We start from the raw sequence: 21,964 nt of genomic DNA on the forward strand, positions 1-21,964 counted from the left end.
GTATTTTTTTTTTTTTTAGTTGGTCGGGAATTTTTGTGGCGTGCTCACCCAAAAAACGGCATCTGGAAAAGGAGTTTGTGTTTGAATGAATTTCTCCGTAACAGAATAATGTTTTCTCGTATATTAAAATTACATTCCGACGCTATCACGTCTGTAGGTTGTGTAAGTCGTACATTACGCATTTACTGGCGCAATTTCCTTTTAAACTTTAATTTTATTCATTGGGCCACTTGCGCATGGCTGACGAAAATTAACAGGACGTCAGTATATGTGGAATTGCGGACATACGAAGCATGAGGAATTGCTTCAAATTGAACTGCATCTCTCAGCTATGCCGAGGCTCTCGCACGGCCACCACCTCAGACCTTTGTGCCATTCCCATCAGCCGTGCCACTGCGTCCAGCTCCTCACTTAGTTCAGCCGCGGAACCCACACAGCAGTGGACAATGACGCACTCCTGACAACACGCCAATATGTTTTGCGTGTGGTCTACCTGGCCACGTTGCACGATTTTGCCGTCGCCGTGCACCATCCTACCGCCGCAGCTTCGACACCGAACCATACGTTTCCCCATACCCGTCATCCTCCGCGTCTCAGAACCCTGGCCCGATGTCTTCCTACTCCGACCACCGCCCTCTTGTTGACCGCCGTTCGCCATCGCCTCGACGCCGCTCGCTTTCGCCGATGCGTCGTCGTCCTTCTACGCCTGAACGGGAAAACTAATCGCCGCAGTTCCAGAGGCAAGAACTGCGTCACCCACGAACAGACCAAGGCCTCTCCCTTCTCCGACTAATGTTCTTGATGTGCATGTGGACGGCAGCGCTGCACTCGCTCTCGTTGACACTGGTGCCGCAGTTTCAGTTATTAGTGCCCATCTTTGCCGTTCGCTCAGAAAGGTTACGACGCCCCTGTCAAATGTATCACTTCGTACTGCAAGCGCCGACCGCATCACACCTGCAGCTGCATGTACTGCTCGCGTTGTGATCAACGGCCTCCTCTACATCGTCGAATTTTTGGTGCTGTGTTCTTGTTCGCACGATCTTATTTTGGGCTGGGACTTCCTTTCCGCTAATAAGGCCGTCATCGACTGTTCTCGTGCTGCAGTGGAATTTCAAACGCTGTGTCATGCCCCACTCCTTGACGCTCGTGAACCTGAAGATAAAGTATTTGTTGCCGAAGACGTTACAATTCCACCGCGCTCATCTGCCCTTGCCACGGTGTCATGCAACATTGTTGATGGTGCTAGCGCCCCTTTTACGCCATCTGCAATTTTCGCTCGTCGCAAATGTTCCCCGCTGCCTTTCGCTCTTTTGGACGTTCATGCTGGTGTCAGCAGAGTGCTAGTCGCCAACCGATTGTCCTGTCCTCTCACTTTGCTTTGTGGGGAGTGCATTGGCCGCGTCCAGTGTGTCGACCCTGCTGCCATCATTGACATGCCAACTGGTTCCATCACCACTCATGAGGTCGCCGGAGTGACCTGTAACCCCGCGCAGGAGCCGACTTCGCCCGATGTTTTACATGGCTCCATCGCCGACACGTTGACTGTTTCCCAATGCAACCAGCTTCTACGCCTTCTCGACAAGTTCCGTTCGTCTTTCGACTGCCAGCATGTTCCCTTGGGCCGCACGTCAACTGTTTGTCATCGCATCGACACGGGTACCAGTGCGCCACTACGACAAAGACCATACCGTGTATCCGCGACAGAGCGCCGTGTTATCGATGATCAAATAGCTGACATGCTCACGCGCGGCGTCATTCAGCCTTCGGATAGCCCCTGGGCATCTCCCGTTGTTCTTGTTAAGAAGAAGGATGGATCGATTAGATTCTGTGTCGATTACCGTCTTCTTAACAAAATAACTCGTAAAGATGCCTACCCTCTTCCGAGAATTGACGACGCCCTTGACTGTCTCCAAGGCGCGGAGTTCTTCTCTTCCATCGACTTACGAAGCGGCTATTGCCAAGTCCCCATGCCACCCGAAGACCAACTTAAAACGGCCTTTGTAATACCAGATGGCCTATATAAATTTCGTGTCATGCCTTTCGGGCTTTCCAACGCCCCCGCAACATTTGAGCGTATTATGGACAACCTTTTGCGTGGTCTCAAATGGAAAACGTGTCTGTGCTACTTAGATAATGTGGTTATATTTTCGCCCGATTTTCCCACCCATCTTTGTAGGCTGGAGGAAGTGTTACAGTGCCTAACTGCCGCCGGCCTGCAGCTCAACCTGAAGAAATGCCACTTTGGCGCAAGTCAGCTCAGCATCCTTGGCCAAGTGGTATCTAAACACGGTATTCCTGACGCCTGCAAGCTCCGTGCAGGTGCTGATTTTCCCAAACCTTCCTCCATAAGAGAACTTCGCAGCTTCATTAGCCTCTGTTCTTACTTTCGCCGCTTCATTCGGAATTTTGCGTCCATCACCGCTCCCTTGAATCAGCTTCTACGGAGCGACTTGAACAGTTACGCCTGGTCGTCCGCTTGTGACGATGCCTTCCAAGAGTTGCGTCGTCTACTAACATCGCCGCTTATACTGCGTCACTTCGACCCGACAGCTCCGACTGATGTACACACCGACGCCAGCGGTGTTGGACTCGGCGCTGTGCTCGCGCTGCGCAAATCTGGATTCGACGAGTACGTCGTTGCATACGCAAGCCGCACCCTCACCAAAACAGAGACGAATTATTCCGTTACGGAGAAGGAATGTTTGGCCATAATCTGGGCACTTGGTAAATTTCGACCGTACCTCTATGGCCGCCCCTTCGACATAATTACAGACCACCGTGCACTTTGTTGGCTGTCCACGTTGAAGGACCCCTCAGGTCGATTAGCTCGCTGGGCTTTGCGGATGCAATATTTTGACGTGCGCGTTGTCTACAGGTCTGGGCGCCGGCACACCGATGCCGACGTGCTTTCCCGTTCGCCCGTGTCAACCGAAAGTGATGCCTGCCTCTCTGCCGTTGACCAAGTACTTTCGTTCCGAGCAGGCTGCGACATGGCTTCGGAGCAACGCAAGGATGCCTGGATTAATGCTCTTATCCGCTTCTTTCCAAGCCCGTCGACTGTTCCTCCACCTTCTCGAGCTTTGCGCCGTCAAGCTTCTCACTTCTAAATGCAGGATGGACTTCTCTATCGCCGGAATTTCGTCTCTGACGACCGAAAGTGGTTGCTGGTCATACCTCGACATCTTCGTGGTGCAATATATGTTCTGCCTTCCATACTAACCCGCAGTGTGCACATGCGGGTGTCTTCAAGACGTACACCCGGATTCGCTCCAGGTTTTATTGGCGTGGCATGTACACCTTTGTGTGCAAGTACATTCGGTCGTGCCCTCAGTGCCAACGCCGCAATGTTCCTGCTCAGCATGCCTCTGGTCAGCTCCAGCCAATCCCGTGTCCGGCCAGGCCCTTCCATCGCATTGGCATTGACCTGTATGGACCCCTTCCGAGCACGTCTTCCGGAAACCGCTGGATAGTCGTCGCCATCGACCATTTGACGCGCTACGCAGAAATAGCCGCTCTGCCTGCTGCCACCGCTGGTGAAATAGCATCCTTCCTCCTGAAAGACTTTATTCTCCGTCATGGTGCACCTCGCGAACTTTTGAGTGATAGAGGACGTGTCTTCCTCTCCGAAGTCATAAACGCGCTCCTTGCTTTAATGTCGCATCGTTCATCGCACCACCACCGCCTACCATCCTCAAACTAATGGTTTGACGGAAAGATTTAACCGCACCCTTGGCGACTTGCTCTCCAAATACGTCGCCTCTGATCACACTCATTGGGACCTCATTTTGCCATTCATCACGTTCGCCTACAACACTGCACCACAGGCGACCGCAAACTTCTCCCCATTCTTCCTCTTATATGGACACGAACCTTCGACTACCATCGACACCATTCTTCCGTACAGACCCGACTCATCCGAATGTACGCCCATCTCTGAATCTGCCCGCCGCGCCGAGGAATGCAGTCAGCTCCCCCGTTCCTTTATAGCCGTCGACTAATGGCAACAAAAATCTCGACATGACGATGATCACCCGCATTGTCGCCTTCTTCCGGACTCCCTTGTGTGGCTTTGGGTTCCTGACATTCCTGCTGGCCTTTCATCCAAGCTTGTCTCCAAATATCAAGGACCCTACCGTGTTGTAGCGGAGACATCGCGCGTGATCGCCTGTGAACTATATTGTCGAGCCTGTCACGCCACCTACGGACCAACGCTGTCCACGTACAACGCCTGAAGCCGTATTACGACCCAATGATTCTATGTTCCCCATGAGTCGCCAGGATCGCTACTTTTCCGATTGGGGCGATTGTAGTGAAGAGGAATGCCCGGCGCTGCAGTCACATCGCCAGTCGTCCGGGAGGCGCGAGCTCGAGATTGCCTGAGCTGCTCTGGTTGAGACACGCTGCCAACGCTACCTGCTGCTCTCTTGTCTTGTGTTCGCATTAGAATTGATTCTTTTTAGGTAAGGCAGCATAACCACTTTTATTTGCCTGTCGTGTTGTGTTGCCACGTTTCGGCTAGCGTCATTGCGCTTACATACTAAAACCCTGCGACAGAAATCAGCATGTGTCCAGGATATCCCGCCGCAAAAAGGCGATCTACTTGCGTGCAGAAGCTGTCCGGTGCCTCGCAGGCACAAGATTTGTCGATTGCATTCTGAAAACAATGCTGTGATACACTACTTCTTTTTGCCAGTTTTGTGTGCGCCGATGTAAACGGTAACAGTGACATGTTGTCTCCTGGATCGTATGACCAGCAGACATGCCTTTGGCTAAAAAAAAAGTTTCAAGTCAAGAAATCTGATTGATTCATTTTCCGGCGTTTCATGGGTTAAAATCAATGGCTTCGGTACTCACGAAAGACAGCGAGAGTCACCTGCACATTAAATCGCAGTGAACATGTTTACAATCTGAGAGCACCAAATAATCACCTACGTAACGAAAGGTCTTGACAACGTATGGATCACTCAGAGTGGAGAGCAGCATTCTTTCATAGTAAGCTAAGTACAGATCACTTAAGAGTGGCGCTATGCAGGAGCCTATTCAGATCCCATTTGTCTCAATGAAAATATTATCGTCGCAAGTAACGAAGGTGAACTACACCCGTTCTTTACGTAAAGTTTTGGAATAAAACGACTTGCGGCTCTTGCCCGCTTTTAGTGTGATCAAGGAACCCGTACGGGTCTCGAAACGTCTCTGTGTTATTTTCACCTTGACTTGGTCAGTGACCGCAATTCTTCATCATCATGTTACCTGACCAGACGAACTTTCGTCGAACTCTTGACTACATAGGCATTATTAAGAGCATAATTCCATGAATAAAGCAAACCTTTCCATACCTACTTTCCTAACCATTAGGTAGTCACAACAGTCGAAGTTTCGCCCGAAAGGCGAAACATCGATTAATAATGCTAATTAGTGGACAGCTATATACGAAGTAAGGATAGTAGCTTTCTCAGCCGTATAAACTTGCAAACATAGGCGCACTAACTACTGACAAGCATGGTATCACGCGCGCACACGCAAACATGAACACAGCTCACATGATGACCCCTGCAACTCGCTGTCAAAACGTTGGAGTGAGGAAACGCGACAGCAGCAGCGAGCGAATTTACCTTCGAGCTAGGCGCAAGCTAAGCTCGAACTAAGCCGCGAGCTAAGCCGCGAGCTAAGCCGAACTAAGCCGCGATCTTTGTTCGAGCTTAGATCAGCGCGAGCTAAGCCGCGGAAACAGCGCTGGGCGGGCTCTGTCACCATCGTATATGGCTTTCAATATACAGCGGCCTCCCGGGCCGCCCAGAGTAGAACCCCCACCCCCTGCCTCCCACCCTACCATCCTCCCAGAGCCTTGCGCTCAACGGAAGACGGCGTGCTTCCTCTCCGTTTCCTTCCCGCGTGTGCGCGAGATTGAGCCTCGATTGCCGACTGACCCTCGCACACTGCCACTCGCACATGCAACATACGGCGAGCGGCGACTATTTCATTGCCCTTGGAGTTTATACGGAACCTCACGGCGACGACGACGGCAGAATTGCGCCTGGAGTGTCCATATAATTGTTATGGCAATAACACTTTCACTCTGCTCTTACATGCAGAAGCCGCAAATTCCTTTGTCGTACGCCCGTGTTCTTGGCACTTACGCACGTGTCGCATTGTCACGGGATTGAAAATAAACAATGAAAATAAACACAATGAAAATAAACATTGTAAACTCAGCAAAAAAGTTTTATTAATAAACAATAATTCATGCAGTGCGCATATGTACAATGGTGTAGTTCAGGTCCTGTCGGTATGAGCAGAAGCCTTCGCCTTTATTGTAGCATGACCACACAAGTGCTTCCCCTCAAATACCCGGCACCGCGGAAGCTTTTAGCAAGGCGACAGCAGCTGCTATCTAGCTCGCTTATCGAGCGAACGCAGACACTATCTTGGACTTTGTCGAACAAACTTTTCAGCAAAGCTGGAACTAGCCATTTAAATGTAATCGATTCGTGTTAATTTTGCTTGGGCAACACAACAGCGATAGAAAGAGGGTGAAAGGTACAGCAACTCTAGATTTAGACTGCACTCTAGACCGGAGTGAATGGGCTTCCTCCCAGCAAAAATTTTATGCGCCGGACAAACAGCAGTCAGTGCTAGTTATTGCGAGATAGACACGCTCCTCTCATCTCCTCCTGCAGGTCACTGACATGATTTGGGAATTTGTGGAGACAGTGCGCAGTCGACTACCTCACGGCGTTATGAATACTGAAGAATCGGACTAGTTATTAGGAATTATTCAGGTGACTGCAAAAATAAATTTAGTCTGAAAAAAAAAAAAAACTCGGTGGCAATGCAGTTCCACTCAACGTAAAATCTGGGGAAGTGCGAAACAGTGATTCGTCGGTGTTTCCCTTGTATTTTCCTTGTGCTTATCTTGTTTTATCCAGTGTTTATCTTCTGTTTAGCAATCCATCATTCGTTTTGACAGCTGTGCTAAGGCACAACTGGTGGGAAACCGCCACCCACATGGAGCCAAGCCTTTTCTGATGATAGTTAGAAGCGATTTTAACGAATTTCTGTTAATTCAATTATTTCATGAATATTCGTATGTTTTCAATTATTATGAATCATGTTAGTGCATTTTGAACTGGTTTTGAACAATTCTGCACTTGTTTTGACCCTGATCTAGAACTTGTTCTTGCGCGTGACCTCGACGACATGAGATCACATTACAAGATTTTCACAATTTTCACAAGCTTCTGCTAATTAATGCGCCTAATGCTTAATAATTCCTATCCTTTACGTTATTCTGAATCATGTTAGTTTATGTTGAACCGGTTCTGATCAATTCCGCATTTGTTTTGATACTGTTTTTGCGCGTGACCACGACATGACACGCCAACAGCCCGGGCCAATAAAGTGCTTTGCACTTAAAAGAAACGTTCCTCGCATGTTAAGTTCGCTCTTCTACACAGGTAACTTCTGAAGTGTCGTTCAACCCATTCCTGAATTTCTATGGAACATCGCGTTTGGCAATTCTTTGGTGCAGCGCACAGGTGCATGACACACGGCGACAGTGCTGCCAACCTCTGAAGCCTGTTCCCCACTAACTCGGGCAAAAAGTATCCCCGATTTCCTTAGATTAGTGCAAAATGCGATTCAGTTTGCCAAGATAAATTCTGTAAGATGAATATTTGTTTGTATTATGCAAATGGACTGCAAATGTGATAGTTTAAATTTAGTTCTAAGTTTGTTTAAAGTATTCAGATAATGTAGTCACTGGACTCAAACAATGTCGCAGTGCAAGTTGTTACGCTAGCAATATATTGTCCTATACTGTTTAGCGCCACTAACACCCTGTCGAGCTCGGGGATAGATATATATGTCCGCTTACGCCACAATTTGCCTGCTCTGCTGCTAAAACTATTTTTTTTTTGTGTTCCAGCACGCGTTTATTTTCATGGCGCACAGAGATAAGCAGCACCGCTACAGGTGTGAAATGCAATATAGCTCAGTAGCGGTGCTTCGTTAAAGATTCCAGAGCATCCACGCCCTGTTGTTTATTTGACGAGATGCGTTGATTGCGATGACAATACGATCAAAGGTAATACTTCGCATAATAATGCAAAGGTCATTTGTGGTGACTGAAATCAAAACACGCCATCACGTCGGCAGTTCCACTGTTTCAATGTGTTAGCGCGGAATTTCCATACATTTGGACAAATTTCTCTGTTTCAATAACCAATGCCTAAAATTCCTAAATGTGCCAGTTTTGCTCGACGATCAAGATAACGGCCGTGAAACCGAAGACGGTGAGCCGCTTGTTCTCTGCATACTGGCCTCCAATTTTTTTCTTACATAAACATTTTGAAGACGCTGAAGGCCCTTTAATTTTTCTTCCCCACACCATGAAATGAGCCCGCAAGCAAGCTGCCCGATTCTTCAACCCGAATCCATCACTGTGGGTAGGTGATCCACAGTTTCTGAGGATCCATATCACCTTCTTCTTGAGTGCTGAGCCTAGGTTTGTACATACATCCTGTAAATAGTTTTCCGCGTATACTTCCACGAAACAATATTTTCCACCGGCATAGGCACCCGGAAACGCAGACTGCCTCCTGGTTCCTGCTGTGCTGTGGTTTCGGATTTTTTTCTTTTGCAATAGGAAAACGGCCTTGTGTCCAGCTCATGCTTTAGGCAGTCTGCTGTTTGTTCGAGCAAGCCACCACTCCCCGAGTCGACCCCAGCGGTCGCATTTAGTGGTGTCGGCGCTCCTTCGCCCGCATGGCGAGTCTGGCCGCCCAGTGCGTGGGCTGCGGGTGAATGTGCACGTTGACCGGCCCGTGGTGTCCTCGGCTCAGCAGCCCCGGCCGGTGTGCAACGTGCGGGGGTTGGTGGTGGTGGTGGTGGTGGCTGTCGCGACTGTGCGCAGCCGCCGCTACTCCGGCCACTGCGGCGCCCGCCATCATGCCCACTGCCGCCGCTCCTGCCATGCCCATGCCGCTGCTGCCACTCTGGTGTTGCTGAGGGGGTGGCCGGACAACCTGCGTTGGCTGCTGGAAGAAAGAGTGAAATGGAAGAAACGTCTTTGCTCAGAAACCGTGCTTTTCACTGGACGAAGGGAAATGAGAGATAAACATATCTTCACGTCAGAAAAGCTGTAAGCTAGGCCTTCATTTACTTTTCTTTGTGAGATGGCGAGCGAGGTCTGAGTGGTACGGTTATTTTAAAGAGGAAAGGCATATGAGACCTGAACACCCTTGTCATAAACTAAAGTTTATAAGCGCTCAGTGAATACTGTGTATCAAGCTGTTATTGAAGGCCGTATAAGAACCGTAACAGTGGTGATAGGATGTGTAAAGTAATTGCATTAAGAGAAATGAAAGATGAACAGTGCTTATGCCGTCCTCTCGATCATATGTGTGTTTTGCGCTGTTTTCAGTATGGATATTAACTAGCCCAACGCCTTACAGAGCTTGAAATGTATTCGTAGCTCTCTGTCAGGTCACAGAGAAGCTTGGGATGGGCGACCAGGTTAGTTCACCCACCAAAAAAAAAAAAAAAGAGAGATAAACGTATTTGTTAGCAACAGATTTAGCTAAGCTTCCAGAGGGATAGCTTACCAGGTAGCTGATCCACGCCCGTAAAACGGGTTCTCAGGGTGTGTCACTCAAAGTGAAACACCATTTTCTCTACACTGGACAGTAGAAACTAATACGCCAACACGCCCATGTAATAAATTGCAAACTCCGAGTATTTATAATTGAGTTATAGACAATGAGGAAGTACGTACGTCCTGCCCTTTTACACCGACTGGTATGGCCCGCTCAGCACAATTCTATATGCGCACAGCTATAGGGCCCGTGCGCCGAACATGCATAACGTTGTGAGCACCTCACTCATCTCTTAGAATTCTTGCCGTCTGACCTTTCAGTACAGTGATGTCTTATGAGGAGTCGGGACTTCAGCGGCGGCAAGTAGTCACTTTTCTGATATGGAAAATAAAAGGAGTCGTTGGCCAATATATTTATGTGGCGGCACAGATCTGTAAAGGTTTGACTGGCTGTTGCGTCTCGATTGGAATTTCAGTGAGAGGAACTAGAAGCTTGTTTATAAAACTGCGAAGAGAGTATAAACCCGCAAATGGAATTGCGTAGAGCCATATTTATGCTTATAGGGACACTGCAACACTTTTTTAGCATGGTAAGAAAACGTCCGCCATTTGTACACAATGTTGCCATGAACATAAGAACCAAATATTATTCCTCTGCGTGCTGCAGGGATACCAAAACATTGCACAAAGGATCGCTCACTTTCACCTGAAGCTTTCAAGGCCACCTCTATTATGTTCTGCCTATCACGTAATTGAGCAGCGTGCGATCGCACATAGACGCCAGTCGTTGGGCTCACGACCATAGGTTACTCACGAGCGAAAGCTCACGCCATGCATGAATACACCGCCAGTATTCTAGCGAACCGGGAAGTGGGGGTTGTTGACGCGTCCCGCTTCTCCTGTAACAACTCCTTAACCGCTCTCGAGCATCTTTCTCAGACGCGAGCCTTCAAGGGTCGCCATAAGTACACCGCGGGAAAAAAAGGAAAGAAACAAAAGGACGGAGCATTAGGCAGGGCACTGCTATGGGCCCTGACCCAGCTGAGGTAAACGTTGCGTTGAGGAGTTATTGGGAAGGTACACATTGCACTCTCTGTATATCCGTTACCACTAGGTCTTTCAAGAAAAAATATTGCAAGAGTATACTCGTAGAAAGGCATTGCACTCACTGCAGTGCGTTCTCAGTTTTGAAGTAAGGGTGTTACATGGTCCCTTTGAAACATAGACACTTGACACCCTGTACTGTATCAGCGCTTAATGTGTTCCCTCAGCGGGCATCTCCCGCTGCACTCACCGCTGTCTGTGCGCCAGGTTGCTGCTGCACAATGACCGTGACGGGGGGCGCCGATGGTGGCGCGGTCACGTATGCCGGGTTGTACGACGGCTGCATCACCGCAGGTTGTGACGGCTGCGCAAAGCCCGCCGGATACGGGGCAGGCTGCACGCTGGCCGTGGCTGCAGTTTGCGGCGGGTAATAGGGTGGCGGAGGCGGGGCCGCACCACCTGCCACAGGAGCTGGCTGTGGAAACGGTTGCACTCCAGCCGGAGGAGGGTAGTAGGCTCCGTACGGCGTGCCTGCAGGGAGGCAGCTCGTTACAAAGCGCAGCGGTTCATTTATTGCGATAGCGATAATATGGACACTACAGGTGGATTTCTGCCGTCGGCGTGAGGTTCCGTATAAAGTCCAAGGGCGATAATATCGTCGCCGCGCGCCGTATGCTGCATATATGTGCGAGTGAAAGCGTGCGAGGTTGAGCTGGCGATCGCGGCTCAACCTCGCGCACGCAAAGGAGGGGAGCGGGAAGGAAGCGCGCCGTCTTCTAGTCGCGTGCAACGCTCCGGAGGGAGGGTAGGGAGTGGGGGTGGGAGGGGGCGTTTTACTCCGGTCAGCTCGAGTGGCCGCGCGCTCCCGCCGGGGCCGCAAGGCTCCGGAGGAAGGGTAGGGAGGGGGGGGGGGGGAGATGGCGTTCTACGCCGCGTGCGCCCACTCGGGCCGCTTAAAGGGAAACTAAAGAGAAACCGGAAGTTCAGCTTTAAAGGGACACTAAAGAGAAACAGGAAGTTCAGCTGGAATAAAAGAGGGACCTTCAGGAATGCATGCCGTTTTTGTTGGGTGCAAAAATATGAGTTATTAGCGGAGAAATTCGTAAACAAAGACCAAATATCTCTTCCTCAATTTCTCTCACCCTAGATTTGGCGCTGAAGCAGTGTCGTCACAGATTGCATTGCTCTCAGCGAATCAGAATGCGCCATGATACGTCACCGCTTGCGTAAACGGCCGAGGCGCTGGGCTGGATGCACCATGGCTGCATGCATGGTCGCTGCGTTTGCGTTCGCCGCGATGGATACCGTAGCTGCCGCTGAACCTTGCAACGAAGAGCTCGCCAGGAAAGCAGGACTGCATTTCAGCGATATTCAGTGAAACGGAGCGCGAAATGATCCTCTGTGCTCGAGCGGTAGGTGTTTCCGCGTGCGATGGCGGTGAGCCGCCGGCCGCGCCGGCGGAATGCAGAGCTTCGTTTTCGTCGACGCCAGGCGACAATGTTCCCGATAGAACAAGCGTTTACAAGTTTATACGGCCGATAAGACTACTATCCTTACTTTCTATAGCTGTCCAGTAATTTGTTATCGCAAGCGATGCTTTGCCTTTTGGGCGAAACTGCGACATTTTCTATACTTTATATTAAACCGTAATGAGTATCATGACGCTGAGGTTAGCGAAACGGCATTATTGCTTCCTTATATCCCACTGTCTTACTATCCGGACATGCATCTCCCCCAGACCTCGCTTATTGGAACAATGTTACGTATAGCTTGGGAGTTGGTGCAGCTGAATGGCAAATATGGCTACACTACCATTCGGCTGCGTATGCTGTGTAATCCTGAATGTAATCGTGCATCCTGCTTTAAAGACATGAGAATCGGCAGCAATGGCGCAGCAAGGAGAATATAGGCAGTCAGGGCGTCGCGACACTCATATTGTTAGTTATGGACGGATGCTTTAGCAGGTAGGGTATCCATGGAGCTTCGCGCATAAGTTCAAACGATATAAAGCGCCCGCAGGAAAGATACAGGTGAAATGCCTCTTTTAATTGACATGTTTGGATGTCAGGTGCAGCCGATTTCTTTCACGTTCCTGTCTCGCAAAAGGAAGTTAAGGCCAATTGGTGGCGTGCATGTCGGTCCGACGACTAAAATAATCAGAAGAGGCAGCAGTACTCTCGCACTAGTAATCAGCAACACGTCAAACCCATTTCTGCATTCAAGAAGAGCCAGGGGACTAAAGCGGTGCTTCCTTTGTAGTGGAAACGACTACGCGCAAAACCAGCCATTTTCTTCAGAGACGCTATCGTGGGTCCATAAAGGCACATAATTTTTCCCATTGCATTCTGCTGAAGTTATCTAGGTGGTGGTGTGTCTCATCATCATCATCATCATCATCATCATCATCATCATCATCATCATCATCATCATCATCATCATCATCATCATCATCATCATCATCATCATCATCATCATCATCATCATCCACCACCATCATCATCAGCCTAATTTAGGTACACTGCAGGACTGAGGTGGCTCCCAACGATCGCCAATTATTCCTGTCTTTCGTCAGCTGACTTGGCCATGTGCCTGCCAATTCCCTAACTCCATCACACGCCCTACAGTTATCTGCCCTCCTGTATATCTTTTAAACCGTCCATCAATATGGTACTAAGAATCATGGTTCTACAGAATTCGTCGTTGCCTGACGAGGTGGCGATATACGCATTTGACCAGATGAAAGGTATGAGTTCGACAGGAGTTCATGTGCGCGGGAGGTCGGTGAATCGGTAGACTGAAAAAGTGGCTGAGCGAAAAGTATAAAACACTTTCTGCAGCCTCAGGATCTTGGAGAATGACTTCGTGGGTTACGTTGTCGTAGGCACCTTTTACGTCTAAGAAGAGTGCCACAGAGAGACGCTTTATATCTTTTTGTTGCTGCACGGAGGTCACAAGATCAATGACGTTGTCTATTGAAGACCGTCCACGTCGAAAACCAGCCATAGCATTAGAGTAGATGTTATAGTAATCTAGGTACCACTCCATACGTGTCAGAAACATCCTCTCCATCACCTTGGCGATGCAACTCGCAAGTGCAATCGGTCGGTACGATGTAAGGTCCAGCGGAGACTTTCCAGGCTTCAGTAGATGCACCAGTCGGCTGCACTTCCACTCGTCGGGGACTATGTCATCATGCCAAGATTTATTGAAGATATCGAGCAAACAGCATTGCGCTGTTAAACCTAGGTGTCTTAAGGCAGCGTAGGTCACCCCATCGGGACCGGGTGACGACGACCGCCTGCACGTAGCCAAAGCCGCTTGCATTTCTTCCACAGTAAAAGGCACTTCCATACTTTGATCTCTCGTGACAGGGACGTCATATAGCGAGAGGTCCATCAGTAGAACAACGTCACCAGTAACCTCTGCCCAAAAATCACCTGCGATTTCAAGCTCCGGTCGACTTTGATGTAGAGCGAGTGCTGTGAAGGGATGACGTTGTGGAAGTGATCGAAGACCTTGAAGAGTTCTCCACACGGGGGATAATGGCTTGCGAGGGTCCAGGGAATTTCAGAAGCTCTTCCATCGTTGGTCCTGAAGTTGTTTCATCTCACACTGAATTTTTTTATGAATGGGTCGGGCTTCCCTCAAGTCATAAATGAACTTAGTACGCCTATATCGTCTCTCGGCCCACCGGCGGATCGCATGAAGCCTCTCCAGTTCTTGGTTGAAATCTGTGCGTCTTGTCGATGGTGTATACGTCCGCGTAGAAGCCTGCAACGCTTGTATGATCAGTCTTCAAGGGGCTCGGGATGTTCATGTTTGTACTTGTCCTCGATCGAAAGTTGGTACGCTTGCCAGTCAATCTGTCTCTCATTGAGAGCACAGGCGAAATAGAACTGTCAAAGCCTCTGACAGCTATGTAGGTAGGCATATGGTCGCTGCCATGAGTTTCAATGTCTGTGAACCATTGAACTTTGGAACTTAAACTATGCGACACTATTGTCAAGTTCAAACAGCTGCTGTAAGTCACTCCTCGGAGATAAGTCGGGCTGCCACCGTTCAAAACTCTCAGTCCGTGATCGGCTGCGAGATCAACTAGACACGTGCCTCGTTGATTAATCCTGAAGCTTCCCCAAAGTGGATGATGGGCGTTAAAGTCACCCATGATTATCCAAGGACTTGGAGTTTTCGTGAGTATGTCGTTTAGTCTCGGTCAAGTCGACGTGATGGTGATAGGTAGGCGCCTATCAGTGTGAATGTAACCTTCTTCTTTTTAACACGGAGACATAAGTAATGATTGTCGTCTTGAGGCTGCACTATTTGTTGAACATGCGTGAGCTCCCTGCGAATATACACAACAACTTGACTTCCTTCCCGCCGCTTAATTCGCGTTGAAGCGAGGGGCAGCACTAAGGCCAATTCGCTTGCTGTTGCTGCTGTGCTTTCTCACTCCAGCGTTTTGACAGCGAGTGTGCGTGGTGATCGGGTGAGATGTATTCACGTTTGCTTGTGGGCGCGTGACACCATGCTTGTTAAATTGGTCAGTAAACGAATGTTTACAAGTTTAATCACCCTATAAAACGACTATACTTACTTCGTATAGCTGTCCACTAATTTGCTATCGCAATCGATGCTTCGCCTTTCCGGGAAACTTTGACTTCTTTAACACAATTCACTTTTTTCGTCTCAACTGGTATAACATGGAGAACGTTTGAGCTCTATATTAAAGAAACATTAAAAGAAAAGAAAAACGGTGCCCTGTCATTTTTTATCTTTTTTTGCCGAGAAAATTGACAGTCCGTTCGGGCCACCACAGTCTTGCTATTTGTCATAGTGCTTATATGAGGGCACCAGAGTTAACTTTAGGCTGAGCACTTCAGACGAGCGCCAAGTTCTGCCATAGTTATCTTCTAGCAAGGAAGTCCTACGCAAGGAAGTCCTGGCAAGGAAGTCCTACGCAATAGCGGTCCACAAGGAAGTAAGTTGTGTGTGGATCGAGGAAAAGTGGAGATCCCCCTACCGTGCCCTTTTTATACCACCTCTCCAAGAAATAAACAAATGTCTTAGTTTAACTTGTTGGGCAACTTCTAATACGTTTGAAAGACTACGTTGAAAGCGAGGGCGACTTCGGTCACGTTTGAGAAGCAATCGAACAAAGGCAGTGAACTCAGTTCTTCGGTCACAGCACAAAATAAACAAGCTGAATAAATCGTACGTTGGCGTCACCATAAATCCCGAACACGCGCACATTGGTGGAGTAGCGTAGCATCACATCGGTTATTCGGTTTAGTGCTTGTGTGTGCAGCTTTTGGGAAGTAGAATATTCACCACGGTGATAACAAACTGCTTAGTTTACAACTCCATAGAAGTTAGTAGTAACAAAAGTTACTGGCTTCATGAAAGTGTGAGTGAATACCTGTGTTGTAGAATAAGGTGAAGTGTCGAAAGAGAGGGCTGTGTTTCTCATAGCCGATTACAGGATAATCAAATAAATAACACGGCAAAGATACCAAAATTTGATTGTACTCTCACAAAGCGATGCAGGGTTTCTAAATATTGCTACAGCAGTTACAACTACTTTCGCGCTGTTGAATCTGTTGTCTGAAGCACGCTTACGAAAGAGTAAGCTCCTCCAAAACACTGCTTTTGCTTCCGTCTTACTCCTCCCGAACCAGCAACCGGAGTAAGCAAACCACAGACGCAAAGTGGCCAGCGTCTTTGTCACGCAAGTTCAATAGAAGAAATGAACTGTAGAAGGGCACGCATTTGGGCTGGTTGGTTCATGATTACGAGAAGACGAAACAGCGCTGAACAACAGGACGAAGGGAAAGCGCAGACACGGGCGCACAAACACGTATGGTTGTCAGTCAGCGCTCGTGTCTGTGCTCTGCCTTCGTCCTGTTCAGCGCTGTTTCGTCTTCTCGTAATCAATAGGAGAGCTGTGCGCAGCAGAAAGAATACAGATTGTAGCCTGGTATCGTCAATGAAATAAAGTACAGCCTGAGAGAGAATTGGAGGCCCTGAGAAGGGGGCCACAAGGTGTTCTCTGTCGACAATGCATTGAGGTTCACACTCCCAACGGCAAGGTTATCTATCTAGAACAATAAGCCGAAGGCCAGGAGACCACATGTCGCAAACATTCATGCACGGAAATGCTCTGCATTGTATGCACAGAGCTCAATGATCTCTGCGATGTGATTGAATAAAGCATACGGAGACAAAAGGCTGCCCACGCATTCTGTGCGAGAATATATGTAAAAAAACAACAACAACAAACACATAGCTTTTCATTTCGCACGGACACCGCCTCTTGCACAATGACGCCACCGCAACATCAAGAACCTGCAAGCTGACAAAACAGCTTCCCTGCCTTATATTGCACCATTGTAGAGAGGGTCATGAAGAGAAAGGGCGAGTGAGTCACACCATATTGATAACAGGCGATCGGTTTCTGCAATCAGAAAATAATTGTTGTAACCTAATATTCCAGCCAGTGGTATTCTAGCTTGAGCGTAGGAGGCAATGCGGCTACAATATTCTTGTAGAGAGAGAAACACGGCCTAATTAAACTAATGTATTATGGCGGCGTGCTTTGTACTATGCTCAAGAGCATCACGCGAGACCGTAATCTCGATGCTGTTGCATATTAAGTGATTTCCAAGTCGTCGTAGTTCAAGAAGCCTTGAGTCCTTCGGGCTTTTGTCCGAAAGTGCACGCTGACGATGCGTGTACATAAGATAGAGCGTCGGGTCAGTGTACGCTCGATGTGCGTACATATGCGTGCATCTTGATAGGCGTCCACGAATGCCAACTGCGGCGTGCTTTTAGGCGGTACATGCTCAGAAAAATACAGCAACGATGGCACGTGTGCTGCTGCTTGCACAAACGATGTGGTCGCATATATCCGAGCAATGTTACACAGATGTGCAGTCGCAGCGAAGACAAAATTACAAAATTCCACACAAATACAACGTGGAACTTTGGTACTTATATTCGGACTTGACGAAGAAGAAAATTGCGTAAATGTATAAACATCAGATCGATAAAAGGTGTTTCCGTTGGCAGAAAGTCGTTCCATAAACGGTATCCACAGGGAGCGCATCTTTGGCCCGATGCCTGTGTGCGGCCTTATTACACTACACGATTTTAAGGCAGAGGGAAAGTTGACACGGCGAGTTGACACGGCCATAATTCAACTCGTTAAATGTCATTCTAAATCACATAGAATGCACTTGAACCGATAATTTGGCATAGCTACTGCTCGCTTTGAAAGGCTTGAAATACGCTACTCCTTTAAGAGACCGCGGATATTAAGTCGTTTCGGAAGTTGCGGCAATGCCTATGGGGAAATAAGTTTTCGGGACAATAATGCGGCAGTAATTGTTGACGGCTGAGGAATAAATTGTGCAAGCCGTTATTGGTACTGTGCCACTGCGAGCCGCCATAGCTGTGTTGGCGTTACATGGCTGTAGCAAGTGCAAGCTGCAATACGCAAAACGGATTGCCCTATTGGAAGAATTTTTGATAGACTGTATGCAGAGAGTGGATGAACAGGTGCTCCGAACGCAGTATTGCATGTAAATGAACAGCAAGGAGTGGGTAATAAGCAGATAATTATTTCACGGCTGTTTTAATATTTTGAAGCATCGCTTGTCGCAAAAAGAAGCAATTCTGTGTTCCGGAAACCACAGGAAACCAAAAAAAGTACAATGACAGCCATTGGAATATAAAACATCTCTAGGTACAAAGTGTTCGCGTGAGTAACGCTGAAAAAAAAAGAACGCGCGCCCCCATTTCTTTTGTAAATAATAATGTAAACTAATAAACACAGGTTCTAAATGTAGAGACAAGGCTAAGCTAATGCATGCCTTGAGGATAAACAAATCTGCGCGCTTGTCTAGACACGAAAAACTGTCCATATTTAATTCTGTGACAAAATTACTTCATTTGGTACATCATAGATGCGTTGCATACAGAGCACGCCGGCTGCTTGCTGTGAGAATTTTACACCCAGAAGAACTTTGAGCAGGAGTTTCCGAAAGAGAATTTTATCCAGTTTTACTGATGTCGTTAGTATAACGAACGCGTGATAAGGAGATTGGCCTGTACTCACTCATGTTGAAGCTGTGCTTTCTTCCAAGTGACGAACTTCGGTCAACAAAAATCGCACTGTTCTCAAGTAAGAAAATCTCGCAGGAACAGTCAGTCGAGTAGAGGTTAGACTACGCCGCGGTGCTATCCACAGGATAAATATGGCCGTTTTCTGCTCCAACGTCCTCTATATCGTTACCCAGAGGCGCAGGCCTATCGCCGTTATCTGGCGAGTACAAAGTTCACCGTCTGGCTCTATCGAACCTCTAGAGCCCGCTTACTGTCTATGACGTCCAATCAACAATACGAGCTGCTCTTGCACACCCTTCTCCCCTGCTCTCTCCCATTGCCTGCGTTTTTTTTTTTTTTTTTTGCCCCTCGCACTCGTGGTTTCTCCTACATGAGCAACGCACGTGGAACGAGGCTCCACGTCACCGCGCCGACGCCCGTACACAACAACTCGGATGCAGCTGGATTGTTTTCCGCTCGCGAGACGCCTCTGATCCGTCGCGCGGCTTCGCCCTTGATCGCAACTGGGACTCGAGCAGTACGTGTACATTTGCTAACGGGCGCGTGCATACCACACGAACTTTACGGCCGAGCGAAGCTTGCGTTTCCGTTTTGGTGACCTCTCGTTTCTATCGCGTCCCATTCGCCCTTCCCGCTTGCGATATGTACGCGCGCACTCGCATACGCCTGTGTAGAAACAATTCCGCTGTCGACGTGCTGTTCTGCTTGTGACGCTTTCCTTCCGCGCTCCTCCAGCCCGGGGCGATAAGTTTCCGGAAAAAAGCCTGCGCGCGTGTGCGTGATGCAATCCCGTGTATCGCGTTGCCTGGATTGACTCACGGTCGCCCTCTTCTCCCTCTCCCTTTCGAACGACGTTTAAAAACAGATAATGTGACTGAGAGAGTTCTTGTGTGAGTCACCGGTGTGAGTCGTCGCGATGATTGCATAAGCATTACTCACTAAGCGACAGCATTCTTGTATGCGGCACAATTATTTTCGCTTGTGCTCCAGAGAGTAGCTTTTTCATTGAGAATATACAAGTCGATTTCGGCATCTTACCTGCGTTTATCTGTGGACAAATGGCACTCAGACTTGCCCTTATAATATGTTCTAGAACATGATTAGAACAGCTTTAACTAGGTTTCAGCCGCATTCGGACTCACGAAAAACCAGAACTTCTTTTTTTTAGACCCAGAACTCGGACTTGAACTCATCAAATTCAGATTCAGCTGGCCTCACTGCAGGGTTCTCTCTCGAGCTCAACACTACCAAGTACCAAGAATACAGCTAGACTCATTCGTATCCAAACTCCCTAGAAAGGAGATCCAACCAGCTTCATTCAGCAATCAGTCTCAGCTGGACCCACTCGTACTCAGCAACACAGCAATGTCATACGAAGTAAGGTGAGCGGCTTTGGTAGCAGTATGAATTGTAGTAAACATGAGCTGATTAAGTAAGCAGGTGTGCTGCGGCGTAAGTAGACCGACATGAAGAGAGACTCGATGACCACGAGGAGGCGCGTGTGAAACGGTGGTGTTGATGAGAAGCGCTTCCCGTGGGCAGCGCGTGCGAAGGGACACACCTGTAGCGCTGCACTGCCGACCCGGGCAGCATTGCATGTGTAGCGTGCGTTGGAAAATGTGGCCCGACTATTACTAACTGAATGAACAAGCGTGGTGTGAGCGCACACAAACAAACATGAATAGATCACACTGAATGACTGCAGACAACGACTGTCAAAACGCTGGCAGCAAGCCCAGACGCTGCAGCGGGCGAAGGTACGTGCGGTCTATCGCTTCAACAGAAACTGAGCGGCGAATGCACAGTGCATAAAGGTCAGAGCCGTGTGGAGATAAGAGACGGTGCGGACGAGCGACGAGCGCGGTTGTTGGCAGCGTAGAAGTGCGCCCCCCCCCCCCCCCCCCGCGCGCTCTCTCCGGCGCTGGCTTCCCGCTTCCTTGCTTGCGCGTGGGTGATTGAGTGCGTTCGCTCTCCGTGATAGCGCGCGTCCCCGCACGCTTCCGCTCGGGCATACGGCGCGCGGCGAAGATTTTATCTATATGGGAACCTCACGGCGACGGCGATGGCGACGACGACGGTGACGACGACGGCGACGGCGACGACGACGGCGACGGCAGAAATCCGGTAAAAGTGTCCATATAATTGCTATCGCAATAAAATGAAAAGATGTCCCTAGAGTAATCCTTAGCGAAGTTTCAAACTGTTTTACAGCGAAGCTGTTAAGGGCTAGGCTCCCCAGGATCGTGTCCACGTGTAGAAAAAACTATCATCATCAGCATATGCTTTGGCTTTATGTGCGTGGTGGTTTGGCTCTATGTGCGTGGTGTTTCCCTGCAGTTGTGCCTTAGCACAGGTGTCAAAACGGATGATGGATGACGCATTATACCCTTCGCCACCGCCGATGCCTCTTTCTCAAATGTCACAATACTCGGCGGCGGCACGTCCCACCAATCGTTGTGCCCATACCCCAAGTTCAGCAATGAGGAGTGGGACTCGCTTCTGCATAGCCCCGCTCTAGACAAGCAAATCCTGGCTGTTTGGCGTGCCCTCGACCGGGCCGGTGGGACTAGATCTGCCAGTCCCAACGTGGGACTAGCCGGGTGCGCGACGCGTTTGCGTCTTCGACGGACCTCCAATAAAGTTATCTCACTCACTCACTCACTCACTCACTCACTCACTCACTCACTCACTCACTCACTCACTCACTCACTCACTCACTCACTCACTCACTCACTCACTCACTCACTCACTCACTCACTCACTCACTCACTCACTCACTCACTCACTCACTCACTCACTCACTCACTTCACTCACTCACTCACTCACTCACTCACTCACTCACTCACTCACTCACTCACTCACTCACTCACTCACTCACTCACTCACTCACTCACTCACTCGTCTCGAGACGTAGAGACCGCGCTAGCGCTGTTATCAGCAGTTGCCCTTTGGACTCACTATGGGACGGATGCTCGTGTAACCACATCTTCCAGGATCCTGACGTCAGGTACCTGATGATGCCGTGCAGTGTACCGCGGCTGTGAACGCTGCGGCTCATACGCTAGTCTATGAAGATTGGGCGGACTTGGCGCAGCAAACGCACTACTTGACCATCGCGCCGGGCGAAAACAAGATGCCGGTGTCCTTGCTTTTTGACGAACAAGCCGAATACGCTCAATATAGTCAATAATGATAACATATAAATT

At 48.9% G+C, this 21,964-nt stretch overlaps 1 protein-coding gene across 2 annotated transcripts; it reads right to left on the reverse strand.

Moving 5' to 3' along the window:
* Nucleotides 1-6,214: 6,214 nt before the first annotated feature.
* LOC119441749 (transcription initiation factor TFIID subunit 4-like) lies at nt 6,215-19,076 on the reverse strand. Of its 2 annotated transcripts, none has more exons than XM_037706357.2 (3): nt 18,750-19,076; nt 10,887-11,167; nt 6,215-9,035 (listed from the first exon to the last, which is right to left on the reverse strand). In XM_037706357.2, exons 1-3 carry the CDS (start codon nt 18,751-18,753, stop codon nt 8,736-8,738), a joined length of 585 nt encoding a protein of 194 aa, XP_037562285.1. In that variant the 5' UTR covers nt 18,754-19,076; the 3' UTR covers nt 6,215-8,735. The 2 variants fall into 2 exon arrangements, with proteins under 2 accessions (XP_037562285.1, XP_049517546.1); XM_049661589.1 differs by having other exon boundaries at nt 6,215-9,032; nt 18,750-19,073.
* Nucleotides 19,077-21,964: the final 2,888 nt, after the last annotated feature.

The sequence above is a fragment of the Dermacentor silvarum genome, chromosome 2 (genome assembly GCF_013339745.2).
Source record: "Dermacentor silvarum isolate Dsil-2018 chromosome 2, BIME_Dsil_1.4, whole genome shotgun sequence".
Taxonomy (NCBI): Eukaryota; Metazoa; Arthropoda; class Arachnida; order Ixodida; family Ixodidae; genus Dermacentor; species Dermacentor silvarum.

What these genes read in the sequence shown, in the direction of transcription:
- LOC119441749 (XM_037706357.2), bottom strand. An exon ending in AACCTGGCGCACAGACAGCG is followed by an intron (nt 9,036 to 10,886) that starts GTGAGTGCAGCG and finishes TCTTTCTTCCAG; the next exon opens with CAGCCAACGCAGGTTGTCCG.